The sequence below is a fragment of the Gambusia affinis genome, linkage group LG10 (genome assembly GCF_019740435.1).
Source record: "Gambusia affinis linkage group LG10, SWU_Gaff_1.0, whole genome shotgun sequence".
NCBI classification, from domain to species: domain Eukaryota; kingdom Metazoa; phylum Chordata; class Actinopteri; order Cyprinodontiformes; family Poeciliidae; genus Gambusia; species Gambusia affinis.
Window position 1 is genome coordinate 2,437,057 of NC_057877.1, and position 17,439 is coordinate 2,454,495.

The 17,439-nt window shown below is 40.5% G+C and overlaps 4 protein-coding genes across 6 annotated transcripts; 2 read left to right on the forward strand and 2 right to left on the reverse strand.

The window, feature by feature from the left end:
- Positions 1 to 147: 147 nt before the first annotated feature.
- On the reverse strand, positions 148 to 2,621 carry magoh (mago homolog, exon junction complex subunit). Of its 3 annotated transcripts, none has more exons than XM_044130357.1 (5): positions 2,561 to 2,621; positions 1,380 to 1,438; positions 982 to 1,092; positions 445 to 527; positions 148 to 361 (listed from the first exon to the last, which is right to left on the reverse strand). In XM_044130357.1, exons 2-5 carry the CDS (start codon positions 1,392 to 1,394, stop codon positions 262 to 264), a joined length of 309 nt encoding a protein of 102 aa, XP_043986292.1. In that variant the 5' UTR covers positions 1,395 to 1,438; positions 2,561 to 2,621; the 3' UTR covers positions 148 to 261. The 3 variants fall into 3 exon arrangements, with proteins under 3 accessions (XP_043986292.1, XP_043986293.1, XP_043986291.1); XM_044130358.1 differs by lacking the exon at positions 2,561 to 2,621 and adding an exon at positions 2,103 to 2,121; XM_044130356.1 differs by lacking the exon at positions 2,561 to 2,621 and adding an exon at positions 1,762 to 1,984.
- Positions 2,622 to 2,771: 150 nt separating this feature from the next.
- aatf (apoptosis antagonizing transcription factor) lies at positions 2,772 to 6,158 on the forward strand. The gene has a single exon (XM_044130353.1). The coding sequence runs from the start codon at positions 2,774 to 2,776 to the stop codon at positions 4,544 to 4,546; it is 1,773 nt and encodes a 590-aa protein (XP_043986288.1). The 5' UTR covers positions 2,772 to 2,773; the 3' UTR covers positions 4,547 to 6,158.
- On the reverse strand, positions 5,962 to 12,071 carry uck2a (uridine-cytidine kinase 2a). Its single transcript, XM_044130354.1, has 7 exons — positions 11,903 to 12,071; positions 10,000 to 10,159; positions 9,776 to 9,872; positions 9,460 to 9,602; positions 8,314 to 8,411; positions 8,172 to 8,220; positions 5,962 to 7,753 (listed from the first exon to the last, which is right to left on the reverse strand). Exons 1-7 carry the CDS (start codon positions 12,002 to 12,004, stop codon positions 7,614 to 7,616), a joined length of 789 nt encoding a protein of 262 aa, XP_043986289.1. The 5' UTR covers positions 12,005 to 12,071; the 3' UTR covers positions 5,962 to 7,613.
- Positions 12,072 to 13,839: 1,768 nt separating this feature from the next.
- Positions 13,840 to 17,281, forward strand: tmco1 (transmembrane and coiled-coil domains 1). Its single transcript, XM_044128919.1, has 7 exons — positions 13,840 to 14,056; positions 14,987 to 15,064; positions 15,163 to 15,222; positions 15,410 to 15,456; positions 15,564 to 15,631; positions 15,752 to 15,896; positions 16,917 to 17,281. Exons 1-7 carry the CDS (start codon positions 13,987 to 13,989, stop codon positions 17,013 to 17,015), a joined length of 567 nt encoding a protein of 188 aa, XP_043984854.1. The 5' UTR covers positions 13,840 to 13,986; the 3' UTR covers positions 17,016 to 17,281.
- The last annotated feature ends 158 nt before the right edge of the window (positions 17,282 to 17,439 follow it).

A 17,439-nucleotide genomic window follows, 5' to 3' on the forward strand; every position in this document is an offset into this window, starting at 1 on the left:
AGAAAAAAAATACAAGCTTTAATTTAAACTTGAACATTTTATCCAAACTCCAGTCCTAATTTAATTCAATATTTCTCAAATATTTTGTAGGAATCATGATTTACAATCATTTAAATCTTTGGCATCCGACGAATCAAATGGACACCATTTCCATTTTCATTCTTTATTCAAAATAAAAACTTCCACCAAAAGCAAATGTACAAAAGCGGTCGTTCAACAAAAACATCAGTCAACGTAACTAAAATCTTCCGATTGGACATTCTAGATGGGCTTGATCTTGAAGTGGAGCCCAATCAGGCTGAAGACGAGACATTTCAGATCCTGGACCAGGTAGTAAAACACACGGAGTCCTTCAGGATCCCTGAAATGAAGCAGAACAGTTCAAGTTCAGCCCCTCCTGATCATAACACATGAACAGTAACACTGTTTCCAAGTGAAACTCACTTTGACTGGTTGACATCAATCAAAGAGCCAATTTTGGAAGTTGTAAATGAAATGTGCTCGTCTCCAATGACGATCTCCAACTCCTGAAAACAAACACAATCGCAGGTTAAAGAAACGTGCAATAAAAGCAATTTTTCAAACGCCTGATCGGTTTTATTAAAAAAATGATAAAGGGACAATTAAAATAGACTAACCAACTATCAAAGAGTAAAAATGAAAAGAAGCAAGTAATGCAAAAAAACCTAACATTTTAACTAACATCTCATATGATGTTTTCAAAATTAAAAATACATAAAAAAGACAATCTGAACACCCAAGGCAGTACCTATGAAATTTTGACATTTTATGAAATATTTCATCTAAAACTATAAACACTCAACAGCTACAATCCAAATTCAGACTCTGAAGAAGCGCATATAAGATCACATTATAACCTGCATGACTAAGTCAGATCTTGCTCAAATAAGATTTAAGAGATGTTAAAAAAATTATTAAATAAAAAGCTTTTGGTCTGGTGTGGATCACATCCTTTCTAACCTGTCTTCCAACCCTGTCAGGAGGAGGCCACAGTGCATCATCTTCCTTGGTGATTTCGCTGTCATCAATGACGCGTTTCAGCTCCTCCATCACACTTTTGTGTACATATGCCTGTGGTTGGTGGAGAGGAGAAACAGAGTAATGTATGGTAACGGTGTAAATTATTCAAATATGAATCTGATCTCACCTCATCTCATATGCATTTCATATCTACCTAAACATATCACTTCATGGATAGAAAACAAAAACACATCAATAAAATATATGGCCAATAATTATTCAGGCATAGATGTTTGTTCCAAAAGGAGCACAACACCACCACAGACAATATGAGACGTTATTCACTCTGGAGGCAGTTTTACGTCAGAAATGATCAGCAGAAATTGACCGTAAATTACCTCCTTCCTGATCATGACGTCATTCTTGTAGTTGCTGTTGTTTGCGTACCTCAGCTTACCTGTAAGAAAAGATTTCCATTAAATTAACGTACAATGAATGAGCTATACATGAGGAGGAGCCACGAAACTAAACGCCACATGGTTTATACGCCCTAAAATCAAAATAGTTTATTATTACTGATTTCATTTTAAATTTGCACAGAGTCAGTAGAACACCCCAAATGCTGATTAGTAGGGTTTGTGGTCACATGTTGATGTACAGAATCAATGTTGCACTCTCGGCTTGCTGTGGATCCGCTGCGGCCTGCTCAAACCCTGATGCTAACAATGTTAGCTTCACCGGAGGAAACTACAGCCCTCAGTTTTACCGCCAAACACTCACCGTCAGGTCTAAATTCAAATTCCAGGAACTCGTGTCCAAACTTCCCCTTGTGTCCCACATAATACCTCAAATAAAAGTCACTTGTTGACATATTTAAACCCTAAATTATGCTATTTATGGTAAAGATCCAGAAACAAAACTAGCTAGCAAGTGTAGCTCGCACCCGCAAGCTTCGACGACAACGTACACATGCGCAGTGTAGACATTTCTAAGGTGCATTTGGACTCCGGAGTTTTGTCTCGAAGGAGATGCCCAATGTATAATCTTAGCAAGGTTGTATTTAAATTAACTATATATATAGTTTAAACCAGAAGTACCTATGCTATATAAAAAGTACGTACCAGAATCTTCCAAAGACGTGATATCAAATGTCCCAAATTGTTTAAAGACACAGTAATCTTACTGTATTTAAACTTTTGACTTTGACGAAAGTAAAAAAAATTGCCTTAGAAAATCTTTGTTATTATTTTTGGCATTTGGCATTATTTGAAAGAATAATTATTAATAATAATTGGCCTAAACCGGGATGCGTGGATTCTAATCTTATAGTTATCAGGCTCCTTACCAGTCTCCATTTAAGACTAAAACGTTCCGTTTTGGTAAAGTTTATAGTTATAGTGGTTATCCTTTACTATCTCTGTAGCCATAGCCTTAGACTGCATATTGACAACTCTGCTATATGCCCCTACTACTCTCCAAATTTGCAGTATTTGCAGTTATTGCAAATTTTAACTGTACGATCCATTTTTTTTTCATAGAATTTACATCTGGTTTAGCTGCAGCACTACCAACAACTTACATTCTCCTTCTGTCTTTCAGTCCTTTACCCTATATCTCTCATAGACAACACTAAGCTTTATTATTATTATTAGTAGTAGTAGTAGTAGTAGTAGTAGTAGTAGTAGTAGTAGTAGTAGTAGTAGTAGTAGTAGTAGTAGTAGTAGTAGTAGTAGTAGTAGTATCAACTAAATAATGGAGGGAGGAGGAGGCAGCAGCCGCGAACTCGGGTCAAATGTTCCCTGAGAGACAAATCGCAGGGTTTATTTACACATGCTTCTCGGTTTCGTCGCATGTTATCAACGTCAGACGCACAGTGATCTCATCCGGAGCCGCTCCACACGTGCAAAAATATAAACTCTCCGTCATGGCGGGCTCGTTTTCCCAGGAGCTCGAGGACTTGTTAAATCCGTTGCCTAAGTTTGCGGATCCAGAGGACGACGCAGACGAAGCAACCAAAGCCCGTGTGGTCGAGAGGTTCAGCGAGGACGACGAGGATGATCTTGGGGTCGGGGTTAGTTCTCTTCGGAAACGCAACTCCTCATTGCTGCTGGACACGGACAGAAGGTATGCGGGGAAGCCAGTGTCCCGTAAAGAGCTGCTCATGGATATTGGAGAATCAGACAAGGAAGAGGATGATGAGAAGGTTGACACAGAGGAAGATGATGAAGAGGGTTCTATAGAGGAAGAGGAGGAGGATGATGATGATGATGATGAAGATGAGCTAGAATACTTGAGTAGATATTCAAAACTAGATGCTAAAGTGACACCACAGGCAAATAACTCTGAGATCACTTTTCCTGAAGAAGTGGACTTTTATAAAATGACGGAGGGCATGGACGACCTGGGGATGAGTGAAGCTGGTGAAGATGATGGCAGTGTTGAGGAGTCTGAAGGCAGTGATGAGGATGAAGGCTCTGAGGACGATGAGATGGAAGACGAGCAGGAAGGGGAGGCTGTCCGCACGTTTTCTAAAGACAAACTGGACGAGGAGGTAGAGAAAGGCAGGGCAGTGAAGAGTCAGCTGGCTCTCTGGGACCAGCTGCTTGAGAGCCGGATCAAACTCCAGAAAGCCCTGGTGACTGCCAACCAGCTGCCTCAGCCACCTGCGTTCCCAGAGTTCAAGAGGAGAGGTGGGCCTGAGTACACCGGGGCTCTGAAGAACACCCACAAGGCCCTGAAGGCTCTCCAGAGGTCCCTGCTGGAGCTGCATGACCAGCTGCTGTACCAGAGCCCAGACACACGCCCCATCGCTGTGGGGAAGCCTCCAGCTGGGAGCGAGGATGACGAGGAGATAAACAGCGATGGCGATGAAGAGGAGCAGGAGAGGTCATCGGCGGACGTTGGAGCGCCCAAACGGAAGCTGGACATGGCGGAGTACCCCGAATTCATGGCCAAACGTTTTGCAGCTTTTGAGCCCTACCGCAACGCCACACTGCAGAAGTGGCACGACAAAACCCGCCTGACCACGGGCAAGAGCAGCAAAGGTTTCGGAGCGTTTGAAAGGAACATTCTGACCCAGGTGGAGCAGGTGCTGATGGACAAAGAGAGGCTGCTGCGGCGCACTCAGACCAGGCGCTCCGAGTACAGAGTCCTCGGCAAGAGAGAATCCTCTGCCAAGGTCCTCGACAACATCCCGGAGGAGGAAGAGGTCACCGAGCATCAGCCGAAGTTAAACACGCACCTGAAAGACCTGGACGAGGACATATTCGACGACGACGACTTCTACCACCAGCTCCTGAGGGAGCTCATCGAGCGCAAGACGAGCACCACGGATCCCAACGACCAGGTGGCCGTGGGCAAGCAGTGGTTGGCCATCCAGAAGCTGCGCAGCAAAATCAAGAAGAAGGTGGACACCAAAGCTAGCAAGGGGCGCAAGGTGCGATTCCACGTCCACAACAAGCTGGTGAACTTCATGGCTCCTGTGGACCACAGCTCAATGAGTGACGAGGCCCGCAGCGAACTGTACCGCGGCCTCTTCGGTCAGAACACCGCAGTCAGGGAATGATTCACCAGGAAGGGGAGCGATGACCTGCAGTAACCTTTCAGACCTGGTGGACAGTTGGTAGTGTTAACTGCTCAAAGGACAAGCTAAGCTCTTTATAGCATTTTAATCATTTAGGAAGACCTCATTGCACTCACCAATCAGCTAGAAACCAGAATCTGTTGATTTTCCCTTGGTCGACTAATATCTGATTATTTTGTTGCACCTTTTGTAGTTCATAAAAATCAGGGAAAGTTTACGGACATACACTCTGATCCATCATCTTGAAATTCCTTCATTTTCTGTAAGAACATGACTAGTTTTTTTTCCCTTTTATAGACTACTGTCTCTAGAAAAAATCCACACATCGTCCTTCGAAGATACAGGCTTAGAATTTATCGGTGCATCTCTAAAATGTTTCCTGAAACATGGGAACTTATGTAATCTTTTGTTTCATATGATCTACTAAAGATGTGATCACAGGTGAACTGTTTCAGCATATTCAGCTCAAACTCCACTTCCACTGTATTGATACAAATAAAAAAAGCATGGCATAATTTATTTTCCAAATTAAAACAGAAAATCAACACACTTGAAATGTTTATTTTGATTATGGTAAAAATAAACACTTGAGTTTATTAAATGAGCCGACTCTCATGCTCGTTGTCAATAATATTCTACTTTTTTGCCGTTCTGCTCTTTACCCCAGCTGATGTTAGATGGTTTATTTAGTCAAGCTATCTGCTCAGGTAGCTTCTTAAACATGCTGCTCACAGTTTGCCAGCTAATGCTATAAAATATTTAGTTTTCTTGCTCCTTTTGATCTATGCTGATGAATAGATACTCCCCATAAAACTGTAAAGGGATTTCCTCTATTACCTGTTTAGTCTCATTAATTCAAACTAGACTTTCTGTTGATTTTTCAGTTAAATCACTGGAAATCCAAGAAAACTGAAATATCAGAACTGATGTGCGTTCTGGATATTTTTGGCTAGTTCTGTGATCTCATTCTGCATCCTCTTTGAGTTTTTTATGGACTTGTTCTAAAGCATCATGAAGTTAGTGTGAAACATCCATCTTGGAGAAAATCTGCGCCTTGTGGTAAATTCCGTAAAAGACAACAGAAGAGATGCAGATGTAATTTTTAAAGGTAATTGTACTTAAACATGTTGTTCTGTATATCATAAACAGACACAGGTGACATGTCGCTCTGACTCATCCACCAGAACCAGGCCTACAGTCGCAGCCCTTGGCCGTCTGTGTGCTGGTGTCTGTAAAAATACAGAGATCGGAATCAGCTGATTCTTTTTCTTAGTTGCCAAATCAAATTCAATCAGCAGAGTATTAGGGCCAGACTTACTTATTTTTAATATAATTACAAGAATAAAGTCATAGTGAAACTAGTCGGAATAAAGACACAACATTACAGGAGAAAGTTGTAATATTGCGAGAAAAAGCTGTTTTATTGAGAAAAAAAACAATCTTCAATAGTCATCAAGATCCGATGTGACCAGCTTGTCAACGCTGTCGTTTGCACAAATGTTTCAAAGTCCTGCTACTGATCATGCTGATTGATGCTGATGTGTTAAAAGATTAAATTTCCTTGTTTGAGAAATAAACAACTGAACATTCCTCATCTTAATTTTTTTTTTTGTCGAGTTCTGAAAATTATTGCTTAACTCTTCTAATGTTATGACATTATTCTGATAATGTTACAACGTCTCGCAACAGTTTAGTCTTGTTAATACAACTGTCAGAACTTTTTTCTCACAATATGGTTTTTCTTTTAACCTGGTCCTAGTATAATGTAAATAAGAAGAACTCATTATTTTTCACCACTTGTTTCAGTTCAATAAAAAAATAAGAAAAAATTTGATAAATGTTTGACATGTTTTGATAAATAAAAGAGAGAACCTTGTAACACCTGCATATTCAAATGACCTACAGCATATATTTCACTTTTATGCAAAAGTTAGAGGAAAAATAATGGAGAGAAAGTGTCGGTCCAAATTGGACCTCAAAGGAGCCAGAAATCTATTTCTGCCGGGAATAGTTACCCCCAGAAAGCATATAGTGTTTCCTTTAGTTATTCCAACAAGAATTATAAAAAACAAAAGAAACTTGGAGTCAACCCATTTTCTGTACGCTTCATAGTTTTTCAAGCAGTGTTTAAAGCATTCTCAGTAATGGAAATAACTTAATTTGACAGATTACTGCAATTTAGCCCAAGTGAGTTCGACATTAATGTTTGAAAGAACAGCAGAGTACCTGAGAAGATTAGAAAAAGTTCTATACAAAAAAAGTATAAGAAAATGTACAGCAACTTTTCACATTAGACATATTAAACTTAATGACAGTGTCCATTAGTGTACCTTTTAATAAAAATAAAAAAAATCATCTGTCTGCATCAGAATATGGCAGCAAATGAATTGCTCCAATTGTTTGTGAATGAGTCCAGATCATATTGAACTAAACATCTGTAGCTGGTTCATAAAGTAAATACAAAAGACACAATGGTCCTGGTTAAATCAGAGGACCTGAGGGGGAAACTGGTTCCTTTAACTTGTCTCAAAATTCATTTTAACAGACAAAGCAAAACAAATGCAACAATAAAACCAACTTATTTCAACTTTAACTTGCATATATGGACATATTTGTTTCCCAGAAAGGATCAAGTGAAGAAAGACAACAATGAGAGACACACAAAAAAACAAGTGTTTGCTCCAAACAACCGAGAAAACAATTTGAAAGAAGGAAATGTTCGGAGGACAATGTGTGGGTGAAAATGCATTGCTGATATCAGAGAAGAATAGGCAGACTGGTTGAGCAGAATACCATTTCTGATTTTACAACACGTTCAAGTCTGTTTCTGTTGTAAAGGCAAGCAGCTCTGGTCCTGAATCAAACTGAAATTGGATCATAAAGTTCAAACCCAGAGGAGGAAACTGGAATCAGAAAAAAAGCTTGAATCAAATTCTCTATATATACACAGATGTCTTTAGTCGGAGGAGAATCAGACCGCTGGAAGACTTTTACAGTTTCTAACTGCTGAAGAAGAAGAAGAGCACTTAGAGGCCGACTTGATTTCATGTCAGTGGGGCCGGCTGCTGGATTCCACGCCGGGCTGCTGCTGCTTCATAAACCCGTATCCATTGATCCACCCGTTGGGTCGTTTGTTCAAGCCGCCGTTCAGGATGTCCTGGATGTGCTGGACAATCAGGTTAATGGCAACTGTAGTCAGAGAAAAAGACAAGATGCGCATGTCACTGACTGTCGCCACTAAAGTTTGCAGTTGAAACATGAGGGACTGAGAACAAGTGTTCAGGGCTACGAAAACTATAGAAGGTCCAGCATTTCTTCACCAAAACAGTTGTTGTATGAGGAGAATAACAGGTGCATGTTGGTAAAATTCATTCAGACAGAAAGTTAGAAATCCTGTTGTCTTCCCCTGTTGAGTTCCAGATGCCCTTTTTCTCAGCCTCGACAATGCTGTTTTGTCCCTAATCTTGCTTCTTTAGCTCCCAGAGACAAAAAATGTGAGCTCAGAGATAAACAGTAAACACAGCTGCATCCCTCAAGATAACCCTGTTGAGTCTAGTGAAGTGTTACCAATCCAAGTTCTTGGTAAAAACGGAGTCAAAGTACTCACCGGTGTTATCAACTCCTCTAGGAATTATCACATCAGCATACTTCTTGGTCTGAACAGTAACAGGAGAAACAGAGAGGAGAGGAAGGTTGTAGTCCATATTCATGGTCAGAATGCAAACGGCAGGAGCAGAATGCACACTCACTGGCAGGCAGAACTCCTCAAAAGCAGGCTTCACAAAGTTGATGTACTGGGCTAGAATGCTCTCCAGGTCCCTGCCGCGTTCACTAATGTCCCTCAGCACTGAGAGACACACAGACAGAAGATTTTCCACAAAGCTACCTTCAGGAATACTTAGCTTGACAAAACATCCAGTGCAAAACACCAAAATGCCAATTTGAGGAATTAAATAAATTATTATAAATCCACGCTACCAGTTATGGCTGTGCTTAAATAAAACTCTAGGCCTTGAAATTCTAAAAACAAAGGATATTTTACAGCAAAACGTTAGCATAAATACAGTCACTGTGAGTAACTACGTCCACCAACTACATGTTCCCTTGTAGATTGATGCAAAGCATTGTACAATCCAGTGACCACTATTTACGCAACTTTTAAACTCCTAAACAGCTACAACATGACACAATGTGAGAGTGTTCAAGGGATAAAACTAGATCTTGCAGGACACACTCTGGTTTGCATGTCAGAACTGTTGCTTCTAATTAAACCTGGATTTGCTTTGTGTCGGCAAACTTAAAAACCAGAAGCACCCAAATATACGTACCAAGTGTTGTGTTTTCTGTTACAAACACTGATAATGGTTCACAATTCCAGTGTTTCTTACCATCTGGACAAGAAAGTCTTGGAGCAACACTTTTAATAAGAGAGACAACAAAAAAAACAAATAAACAAGTGTTTGTTCCAAACTTCCAAGAACCAATTTGAAAGAAGGAAATGTCCAGAGGGCAACATGTGGGTGAAAATGCGTTGCTGATGTCAGAGGAGGATAGGCAGACTGGTGGAGCAGAATACTATTTCTGATAATACAACAAATTCAAAAGGTCACAGTAGCATAAGACCTCTCCAGATGCCATGCCAAACAGCTACAAACAGGAAACTGAGACATATTTGCAGCAACTACATGATACACCTTCTTGAACCTAGACAAGAAGAGCTAAGGAAGTTCTGAAAACAAACGCTGTTCAAATCAGTACTAGAGGGCCAGTAAGTATATTTTCTGGGATAAGGCAAGTGTGACCTCTGCTTTCTAATTGTGGGGCTCCCAAACATAACAAAAACAGCCCAAGCACCTTTAGTTAAGTATCTTTTCACTTTAAGAACATGACAACACCTCTGCGCGACAGACGTGTGTCTGCGTCCGTATCCACAAACAGTTTCATTTGGAAAAGGTCTCGAATCTCCTGAGAGTAGAACATCAAGATGCCTTCAAACAGCACCACATCAGCAGGGTACACCGTGACCGTCTCTTCCTTCCTGATGGACAGAGAGCAAACACAAAGCACTAAAGCCATTTTTGCTATGTCTCACTATGTCCATACGTCTCATTATGAGGTAAAATTTGGGTAGATTTTTACCTTTACCTGAGTTCACACAACCTATCATTGTTCTTCAGAGTTGTAGGATTGTAAGGTCAAGAAAAGACTCACCTGGAATGGGAGACAAAGTCATAAACAGGAATATGGACAGTTTTTCCTTCCTTGATGTCCCACAGGGTCTCAATTATAAGGTCATTGTCAAATGCATCTAGACCGAAAGAAAGAACAAAACAGTAAAAACATAACTTCTCAAATGCAGTTGAATGATCCATCTCTTAGGGTGAAAAACTTTCAAATCTTTCCTTTTAATGAAGAGGGGAAGACTACTGCAATACCTGGGTGGTCAAAGTTGAACTGGCCCTTGAGTGCCTTGGCCTTGTGCTCTGGGGTCAGGACCTTGTAGAAGCTGTCCTGACTGAGGATGGCCACTTGGCGCTGGTGGTGGTCGATCTCGTTCTGGCCCAGTAGCTCCATGATTTTGTTGCACACCGATGACTGGCCAAACAAGAACATAAAAACCAAGCACAATTATCAGAATCATGACCTGCATTCTGAGCTTTCTGTCACAGCCCACAGGGCGAAGGTGGCAATGCTGGTAGTAGTTTGTCCTGTAACCTGTGGATTGCCGGTTCAAAGCCCTGCACAGTCTGTCTCAGTCGTCGTCTACTTGGTCAAGACACTTCACTTGCTGATGGTGGTCAGAGGGTCAGGTAGTGCTGCTGCTGGCATGAAAACCTCACCTTTGTCAGACTGCTGTGACTACAATGTGCTACCACCATCAGTGTGTGAATGACTGAAGGTAGTGTGATTGCTCTGGAGTCTCCTGGCCATTTACCAGTTAGAGTATTGGTCCATACTCTGTTGAAGGATGTCATGGAAACAGTTGATTGTTCTCAAACAATTCATGGGGTACAAAATTACTTCAGAACAGCCAGACTACCCCTTCCTAGGTTAAACTTCTACATAGTGTTCCTCTCGTCACAAAAAATTCCATCTGAGCGGGTCGCAACATTTAAAAAAAAATATTTACTGATCTACAATAAGATATGTAGATCAGTAATGGAGGCTGAGTGCCTTGCCAAGGGGCACATTGGCACAGGAGGACGCTGGAATCCAACCCACTACCACACAACCCACTTTCAGATTGCAATACAATGAACCTTCTCACTAACACACAATCGCACTGTCTGTCCTACACCCTCTCCAGTAATGTCCATATTTTTTTAGTCAAGAGCAATGAAACTTTACACATTAGCAGGTTATATATATAAAAAAAAAAAACAACCTTTCTTTGATACTCTTAATGTCAACAAAGCTTTAAAACAATGCCAAATCTGGTAACATTGCAAGATGGGGGATAGTAAACTTTTTGCCTATGTTTAGTGCATAAAATAGATAAATGTATCTTAACAAGCATTAAATAAATCCATAGTTGACATTGTTTGATATAAAATGTGACTTTAGCCATCTTTGCTGCTCACAGTAAAACACAATAAGAAGAAATACAGTTTAACCCCCATTTGGATAACATGGCTGGGAAAACAGGTGTTTCTGTGAACGGTTGCTTTCAGATAGTGGCGCATGACATCAGGAAACAGAAACCACCAACAACTGAATGCTCAACCACAAATAAAGTTCTGCCGATTGAATCGAATACAACTTCAGCTTTTTGAGTGCATAGATAACAAGGCAATAAAAATTAAATAAAATCCTCAATATTTTTTTCTGCAACATAGCCATGCACCAAAGCAGCTTTTTCTTTTCTATAGAAGAATGGACACTGAAAGACTTGTAAGCTTCAACATTCTGTAGACTTTGGGAATAAAGCTGATCAATGATATGAGGAGGAAGAACAGAAACAGTGCATGTAGATCCATGAGAAACAAAAACTGCAACAAAATCCCTCTATTTTATTCTAAAGTAACATATTTTACTCCCTGGAGAAATATGTTGTAGTTTATTCTGATTTGGCAGAACCTGCAGCCTCTGCACAGCTGCTGCTGATAAACTGAAATCTGTTCATTCTGTCTTTGTTCATGGTTTTTTACATATATACTCTGCAAATTACCCTTCTACGTTACTAATCAAGCAACACTCTTAAGGATGATTCAAAGGATAGAAAAACTATGATTAAGGGAAACAAGCAAACAAAAAATAAGAATCGATCACAACGTCAGACACCTCAGACAGAGGAATTCAACAAACAACATGTTCGGCTGATGTGATGGAAATGCCAACCTTGCCGCTGGCCGTGCCGCCGGCCACACCGATCAGGAACGGTTGCCGGTGCCTGTCACGCTGGCCCGGGTCACCCGGCTTTGTGTCGCTGTCTCTCGGCATGCTTCATCTGCCGGCCGATGCGGTCTGTGCATGCCAGTGTGCGCGCGCGCGCCTCCTATTTCATCACGGTGACGGTGAGGAGGAGGATAGTGACGTCAGATCACAAGAAATGAGAGGGAGTTCAATTCAGTTTATTTATATCAAGACACTTTACAAAAAAAAAAAAAAAAAAAAAAATGCCTCGAGCCGACTCCTAGTCAAGCCAATACATTCCAACTTGATCCTGTTATCAGCAAGTTCAGTTTATAATTTTCAAATTGGTTTGTTAAAATGGTTGTAGAAAACCCAGCAGACCGCACAGAGACACTGACTTTGCAGCAAACCCTCATATTGATAATAATGCATGTGGAGGCAGTTGAAAGGAAAACTCCACTTTAACCGGAAGAAACCTCTAGCAGAACAAGGCTCAGTGTGAGCAGCCAAGATAAAGACTGCACTCAAAAAGAAGAGGAAACACATGAGCAATGATCAGCACTGATCCAGGAGAACTCTCAATGTCAATAATAATAATAATAATAAAGCTCAGTGCTGTCTAGGAGAATGTAAGGTGTTGGTAGCAACAATCCTGCAGCTAAACCAGATGTAAATTCTATGAAAAAAATGGACTGTACAGTTAAAATTTGCAATAACTGCAAATACTGCAAATTTGGAGAGTAGTAGGGGAATATAACAGAGTTTTCAATATGCCTATGGCTAAAGAGATAGTAAAGAATAACCACTATAACTATAAACTTTACCAAAACGGAAAGTTTTAGTCTTAAATGCAGACTGGTGAGGAGCCTGATAACTATAAGATCTTTCTACTTTTAGAAACCTCCAGGAGCCACCAGTAAACCTGCAGTCTGGGAGCAAAGGGTTCTGTTAGAAATATTCAGATCTCAGGAATTTAAAACACAGCCCAATCCCTCCTAAAAGATACATAAAAAATGTAAAAAAAAAGAAAAAGAAAAAAAAAATAGAAAAAAAAAGACCCCAATTAATCAGATCCTTTTTTTTTTATTTCCAAAATCCTAAGGGGTGAGTGAATGGTTTTGTTCAGATGAGATCAAATGTGAAAAATTTTGCTGCAATTTTAAACAATTTTAAAGGTAGGTTTTCCAACAAAACTATACAGCACATCACAAAAAAATTACACATATATATGTATATATATCCATCCATCCATTTTCTGTATACTGTTGTCTCTAGTAGGGTAGAGAGGGTTGCTGGTGCCTATCTCCAGGTAACATTCCGGGCAAGAGGCGGGGTACACCCTAGACAGGTTGCCAGTCTCTTGCAGGGCAGCACAGAGACAGAAATGACAAACAACCATTCACACACACACACTCACATCTAGTGAGAATTTAGAGCACAGGTGTCAAACTCCAGTCCTCAAGGGCCACTGTCCTGCAGTTTTTAGATGTGCCCGAGGTACAAAACACTGGAATGAAATGGCTTAATTACCTCCTCCTTGTGTAGATCAGTTCTCCGGAACCTTGTTAATGTCTTAATTATTCTATTCAGGTGGTGCAGCAGAGGCACATCTAAAAGTGCCTCTGCTGCCATGCCAAAGGTCCTTTGGCATAAAGAATCACTTTTCTTTAAAAAGTGATTTTAAAAGAAAAATCACTTTTAAACCTTCCTCATCGTGTAGGGGACTGAAATGCTTGTCTCGCCTTTCAGATTATTATTTGTATATTAAAAAAATACAATTTAAGAAATTCCCATTGTCTTTCCATTTCACAATTATGCACTGCTCTGTATTTATCTGTAATATAATACTATCTAAAAAATAGACAAGTTCTTAGCCGAAAAGGTTCTCTGTTTTGTATTTGTGCGCGTGTTTGTAAGCGTGAATAAACCGGAAGTGTTTCTCAGCTGTATGACCTCTCTGTAACGCTGACAGAGCTCTATGAAGCTCAGCGGAGAGAACGAGCCGCTCAGGGTTTAACTTGTGTCTGGCCTTTGTTCTGTGAAGCGGCTCTGTCAGCCGGAAAACCACCATGAGCACCATGTTTGCAGACACCATTCTGATCGTCTTTATTTCTGTCTGTACGGCGCTGTTAGCAGAAGGTGGGTGGAAATCCTCATTAAGATAGCTGCCGTGTTTAACGGTGTTCAGAAACACGGTCGTGTACAAATATGTATTGTTCCTGTAAGATTCAGGGCGGAGAAATTATACCAGCCTTGGTATGATAAGTAATTTCTAATGTTTTCTGGACCTACAGTCAATAATGAGGCTTGAATTTAAACTAGCCCACAAGGCTAATGGCTAACATCTTGTGGTTCCGGTTAGTATTTCAAAACAAAAGTCTCACAGAGCTTTAGCAAATATAAAATTTTTAATGCTTCACCATGTATTTGACTGTGTTGATGGTTTGTTAAATATGGCTTCTACCCAGTCTTTAATGGTTTATCAATAAGTGCAGGCATGACTCCATTCATCTTTTGTTGAGTCCTTTCAGCTGCTTGACTCGCAAATCGGTGTTTTCGTAGGATTTATGTGCACACAGCACACCCTGCTGGTTAAAGACGGATTAACAACCACATATTATAGTTCATATTGATCAGGGGTGGGCACTCCTGGTCCTCAAAGCCAGTATCCTGCAACTCTTGGATGTCTCCCTGGTCCAACACACCTGAATCCAACAGCTGAATCATTTTCCAAGTGATTCAGCGCCAGATATAGGACCAGTAGATGAAATTAAAATCTACAATAAATCAAACTGGAAATCAACACAATATGCAGTGTTGATAATATGTGTATCAACATAGGAATAAAATGTAAATTATTTTTATATTTTGTGAAATAGCCAGAAATCTGTGCAAGACATCGATTAGTTAGACATTGAGATCAGTTCAAAACACAGTAGACAAAGGCTTATTGAACTAGAAGAAGCCTTATAAATATGTATGTGATAAAGTAGATTTCTACAGTGATCATTTATTTTAATAAAGAGAATACAGTTTGTGACATTTGTGCATATTCTGCTCTGTTTTCAGGGATCACCTGGGTCTTAGTATATCGAACTGAAAAGTACAAGAGGCTAAAGGCTGAGGTGGAAAAACAAAGCAAAAAGCGTAAGTGGTCCAGTACTGGTCAGCATTAACTGACGAGATTGGCATCTTTAGATGGTTCTTTACTGTTGTTCTTTACTCGCTTGTTTTTCTGCTTTCAGTTGAAAAGAAAAAAGAAACCATCACAGAGTCTGCTGGTCGCCAGCAGAAGAAGAAAATCGGTAAGAAGCCAACTCACAAATGGCATTGACTTGTTGTAACTATCATTATGTTCCCGTCACTTTCTACATGCAATTAAAGTGCTTTACATGATATGATAAACTTAACACACGCTCTGTGTGATTACATTATGTGATGGCGGATACCAGAGCACTGTGCAGCTCTAAACTAAACCGTGTTCTGTTACAGAAAGACAGGAAGAGAAGCTGAAGAACAACAACAGAGACCTGTCCATGGTGAGGCTTGTGTCAGCCAGCCTGTCCTTGTCTTATTGAATAGTACTTCAACATGGATCCTGTAGTTTTAGTTGAACATTGTTTTTCATCGGTGTGCTTGTTCCTAGGTGCGCATGAAGTCCATGTTCGCAATTGGCTTCTGCTTCACAGCTTTGATGGGCATGTTCAACTCCATGTAAGCTCCACTTTTGATCAAAACAGAAGCGACTACTTGGAAATGAAACAATCTAAAAGTTTTGTAATTAAGTGCAATAAACAAACTAAAACTTGTTGTTGTTGTTTTTCTTCTTGGCAGTTTTGATGGAAGGGTTGTGGCCAAGCTGCCGTTTGTGCCGCTGTCCTACATTCAGGGGCTGTCGCACCGCAACCTACTGGGCGAAGACTACACTGACTGCTCCTTTATCTTCCTCTACATCCTCTGCACCATGTCTATCAGACAGGTAATTATTGTGCTTTAGATAATCCAGAAAAACACTTTCTTACCTTTTAAAGATATTCTGTTGCTTACTGAGTGGTTGTCATGGCACAAATTGATCCCGTGACTTTATGTCAGTGGACCAGCAGGGGTAAGGGTGTGACAAACCAACACAGATCACTATGGATGCTCCGATGTGAAAATCTGGCCCAGTGTCGATATCCAATATTGATATTGTGTCAATACTTACAGCAACCCACTGTTGCCAACTCTGTCACTATATTTAGAGAAATTTCAAAAGAATAAAATTGGCATCGGCCAAATTGGAAACTGTGGTCTGTGCACCCCTAAATCCTGTTTCAAGACATAAAAACCTCATCTTAAAATGTTGGATCCAGAACTGGATTGGTCTCATCGTTAAAAGCGCTTGGTCATGATGACTGTGGATGAAGTGCAGCTATCAGCAGCAGACTGGTTCAGTGACATCATCAAGAAGCAGCTGGTGTGAGTTTAACAGAGTTCATCTCTACATCAGCCTCATACGTCCTTTGACCCCCATCATCAAGTCAATGTTAATTCATTTCAACCTTTGACCCTGAATAAACCGGGGAAGTTATTTATTTATTTTTTTCTCCCCTCCAGGGGGTCTTGTTGTGATCTCTAGTGTCCCTTACATAAAAGTAGGCTGACAGGAAAGGGGGAAGACATGCGGCAAATGTCGCCGGGTCCGGGAATTGAACCCACAACGGCCGCGTCGAGGACTCAAGGCCTCCAAATGTGGGTCGCGCCATCTCCTACGCCACCACAGCACGAACTAAACCAGTGAAGTTATGACAGTGAAAAGAAACGCCACTGCTTCTAAGCTTCAGTGACTCTCATCATGGATGTTTTTTGTTAGTTCTGGGTCACTCGATGAGGATTTCTTTAACCACAGGAAAAGATTTGGTTTCCTTTGGAAACTGCTTCCTAGTTCAAATAACAACTGACTTGAAGAGCCATCACTTTCTACCAGGTTGTGAAAACTGTCTGTCTGTCCTCCTTCCAGAACATTCAGAAAATGCTCGGACTTGCCCCCTCCAGAGCCGCCACCAAGCAGGCAGGGGGGTTCCTGGGACCGCCACCCCAAGCGGCCAAGTTTTCCTAATCAAGTCACCATGGCGACCCCAACTGAGCATTGATGGAACTGTTTGTGCTGGAGCGAACGTCTTGCCTGTTGGAGCTACTATGTTGTTTGATTTCTTGTTGTGTTTTGTAATATTTAACTTAAAAGTAGAGGATAAAAAAGAAAAGTTCAGTTCACACCGTGTTCACCTCACAACACGGACCGGTCTGAGATTTTAATCTCTTATTGACACAATAACATCTGAACACCTTTCAGTATTATTGAATGTCATCATCTCTTGTTTAGATGTGAATGAGAAGGTAAATATGTCCAAAAATTTTTTCAACTTTTATCTCAGACTATGGGATTTTCACAGAGTCATAACCAAAGAAAAATAGTTTTACATTAGGACCAGTACACTCCCCCTGAAATGAAATGATTTCTTAAAACAACCATGGCAGAAAAA

Excerpts from the sequence above, each read along its gene's own strand:
- magoh (XM_044130356.1), bottom strand. The coding sequence starts at position 1,852 with ATGTCAACAAGTGACTTTTATTTGAGGTATTATGTGGGACACAAGGGG. Across the intron at positions 1,093-1,379 it reads ACGTCATGATCAGGAAGGAG|GCATATGTACACAAAAGTGT; the intron begins GTAATTTACGGT and ends CACCAACCACAG. Across the intron at positions 528-981 it reads CTGACAGGGTTGGAAGACAG|GAGTTGGAGATCGTCATTGG; the intron begins GTTAGAAAGGAT and ends GTTTGTTTTCAG.
- uck2a (XM_044130354.1), bottom strand. The coding sequence starts at position 12,004 with ATGCCGAGAGACAGCGACACAAAGCCGGGTGACCCGGGCCAGCGTGAC. Across the intron at positions 10,160-11,902 it reads GCGGCACGGCCAGCGGCAAG|TCATCGGTGTGCAACAAAAT; the intron begins GTTGGCATTTCC and ends TTGTTTGGCCAG. Across the intron at positions 9,873-9,999 it reads GTTCAACTTTGACCACCCAG|ATGCATTTGACAATGACCTT; the intron begins GTATTGCAGTAG and ends CTTTCGGTCTAG.
- aatf (XM_044130353.1), top strand. The coding sequence starts at position 2,774 with ATGTTCCCTGAGAGACAAATCGCAGGGTTTATTTACACATGCTTCTCG.
- tmco1 (XM_044128919.1), top strand. The coding sequence starts at position 13,987 with ATGAGCACCATGTTTGCAGACACCATTCTGATCGTCTTTATTTCTGTC. Across the intron at positions 15,065-15,162 it reads GGAAAAACAAAGCAAAAAGC|TTGAAAAGAAAAAAGAAACC; the intron begins GTAAGTGGTCCA and ends TTCTGCTTTCAG. Across the intron at positions 15,632-15,751 it reads ATGGGCATGTTCAACTCCAT|TTTTGATGGAAGGGTTGTGG; the intron begins GTAAGCTCCACT and ends TCTTCTTGGCAG.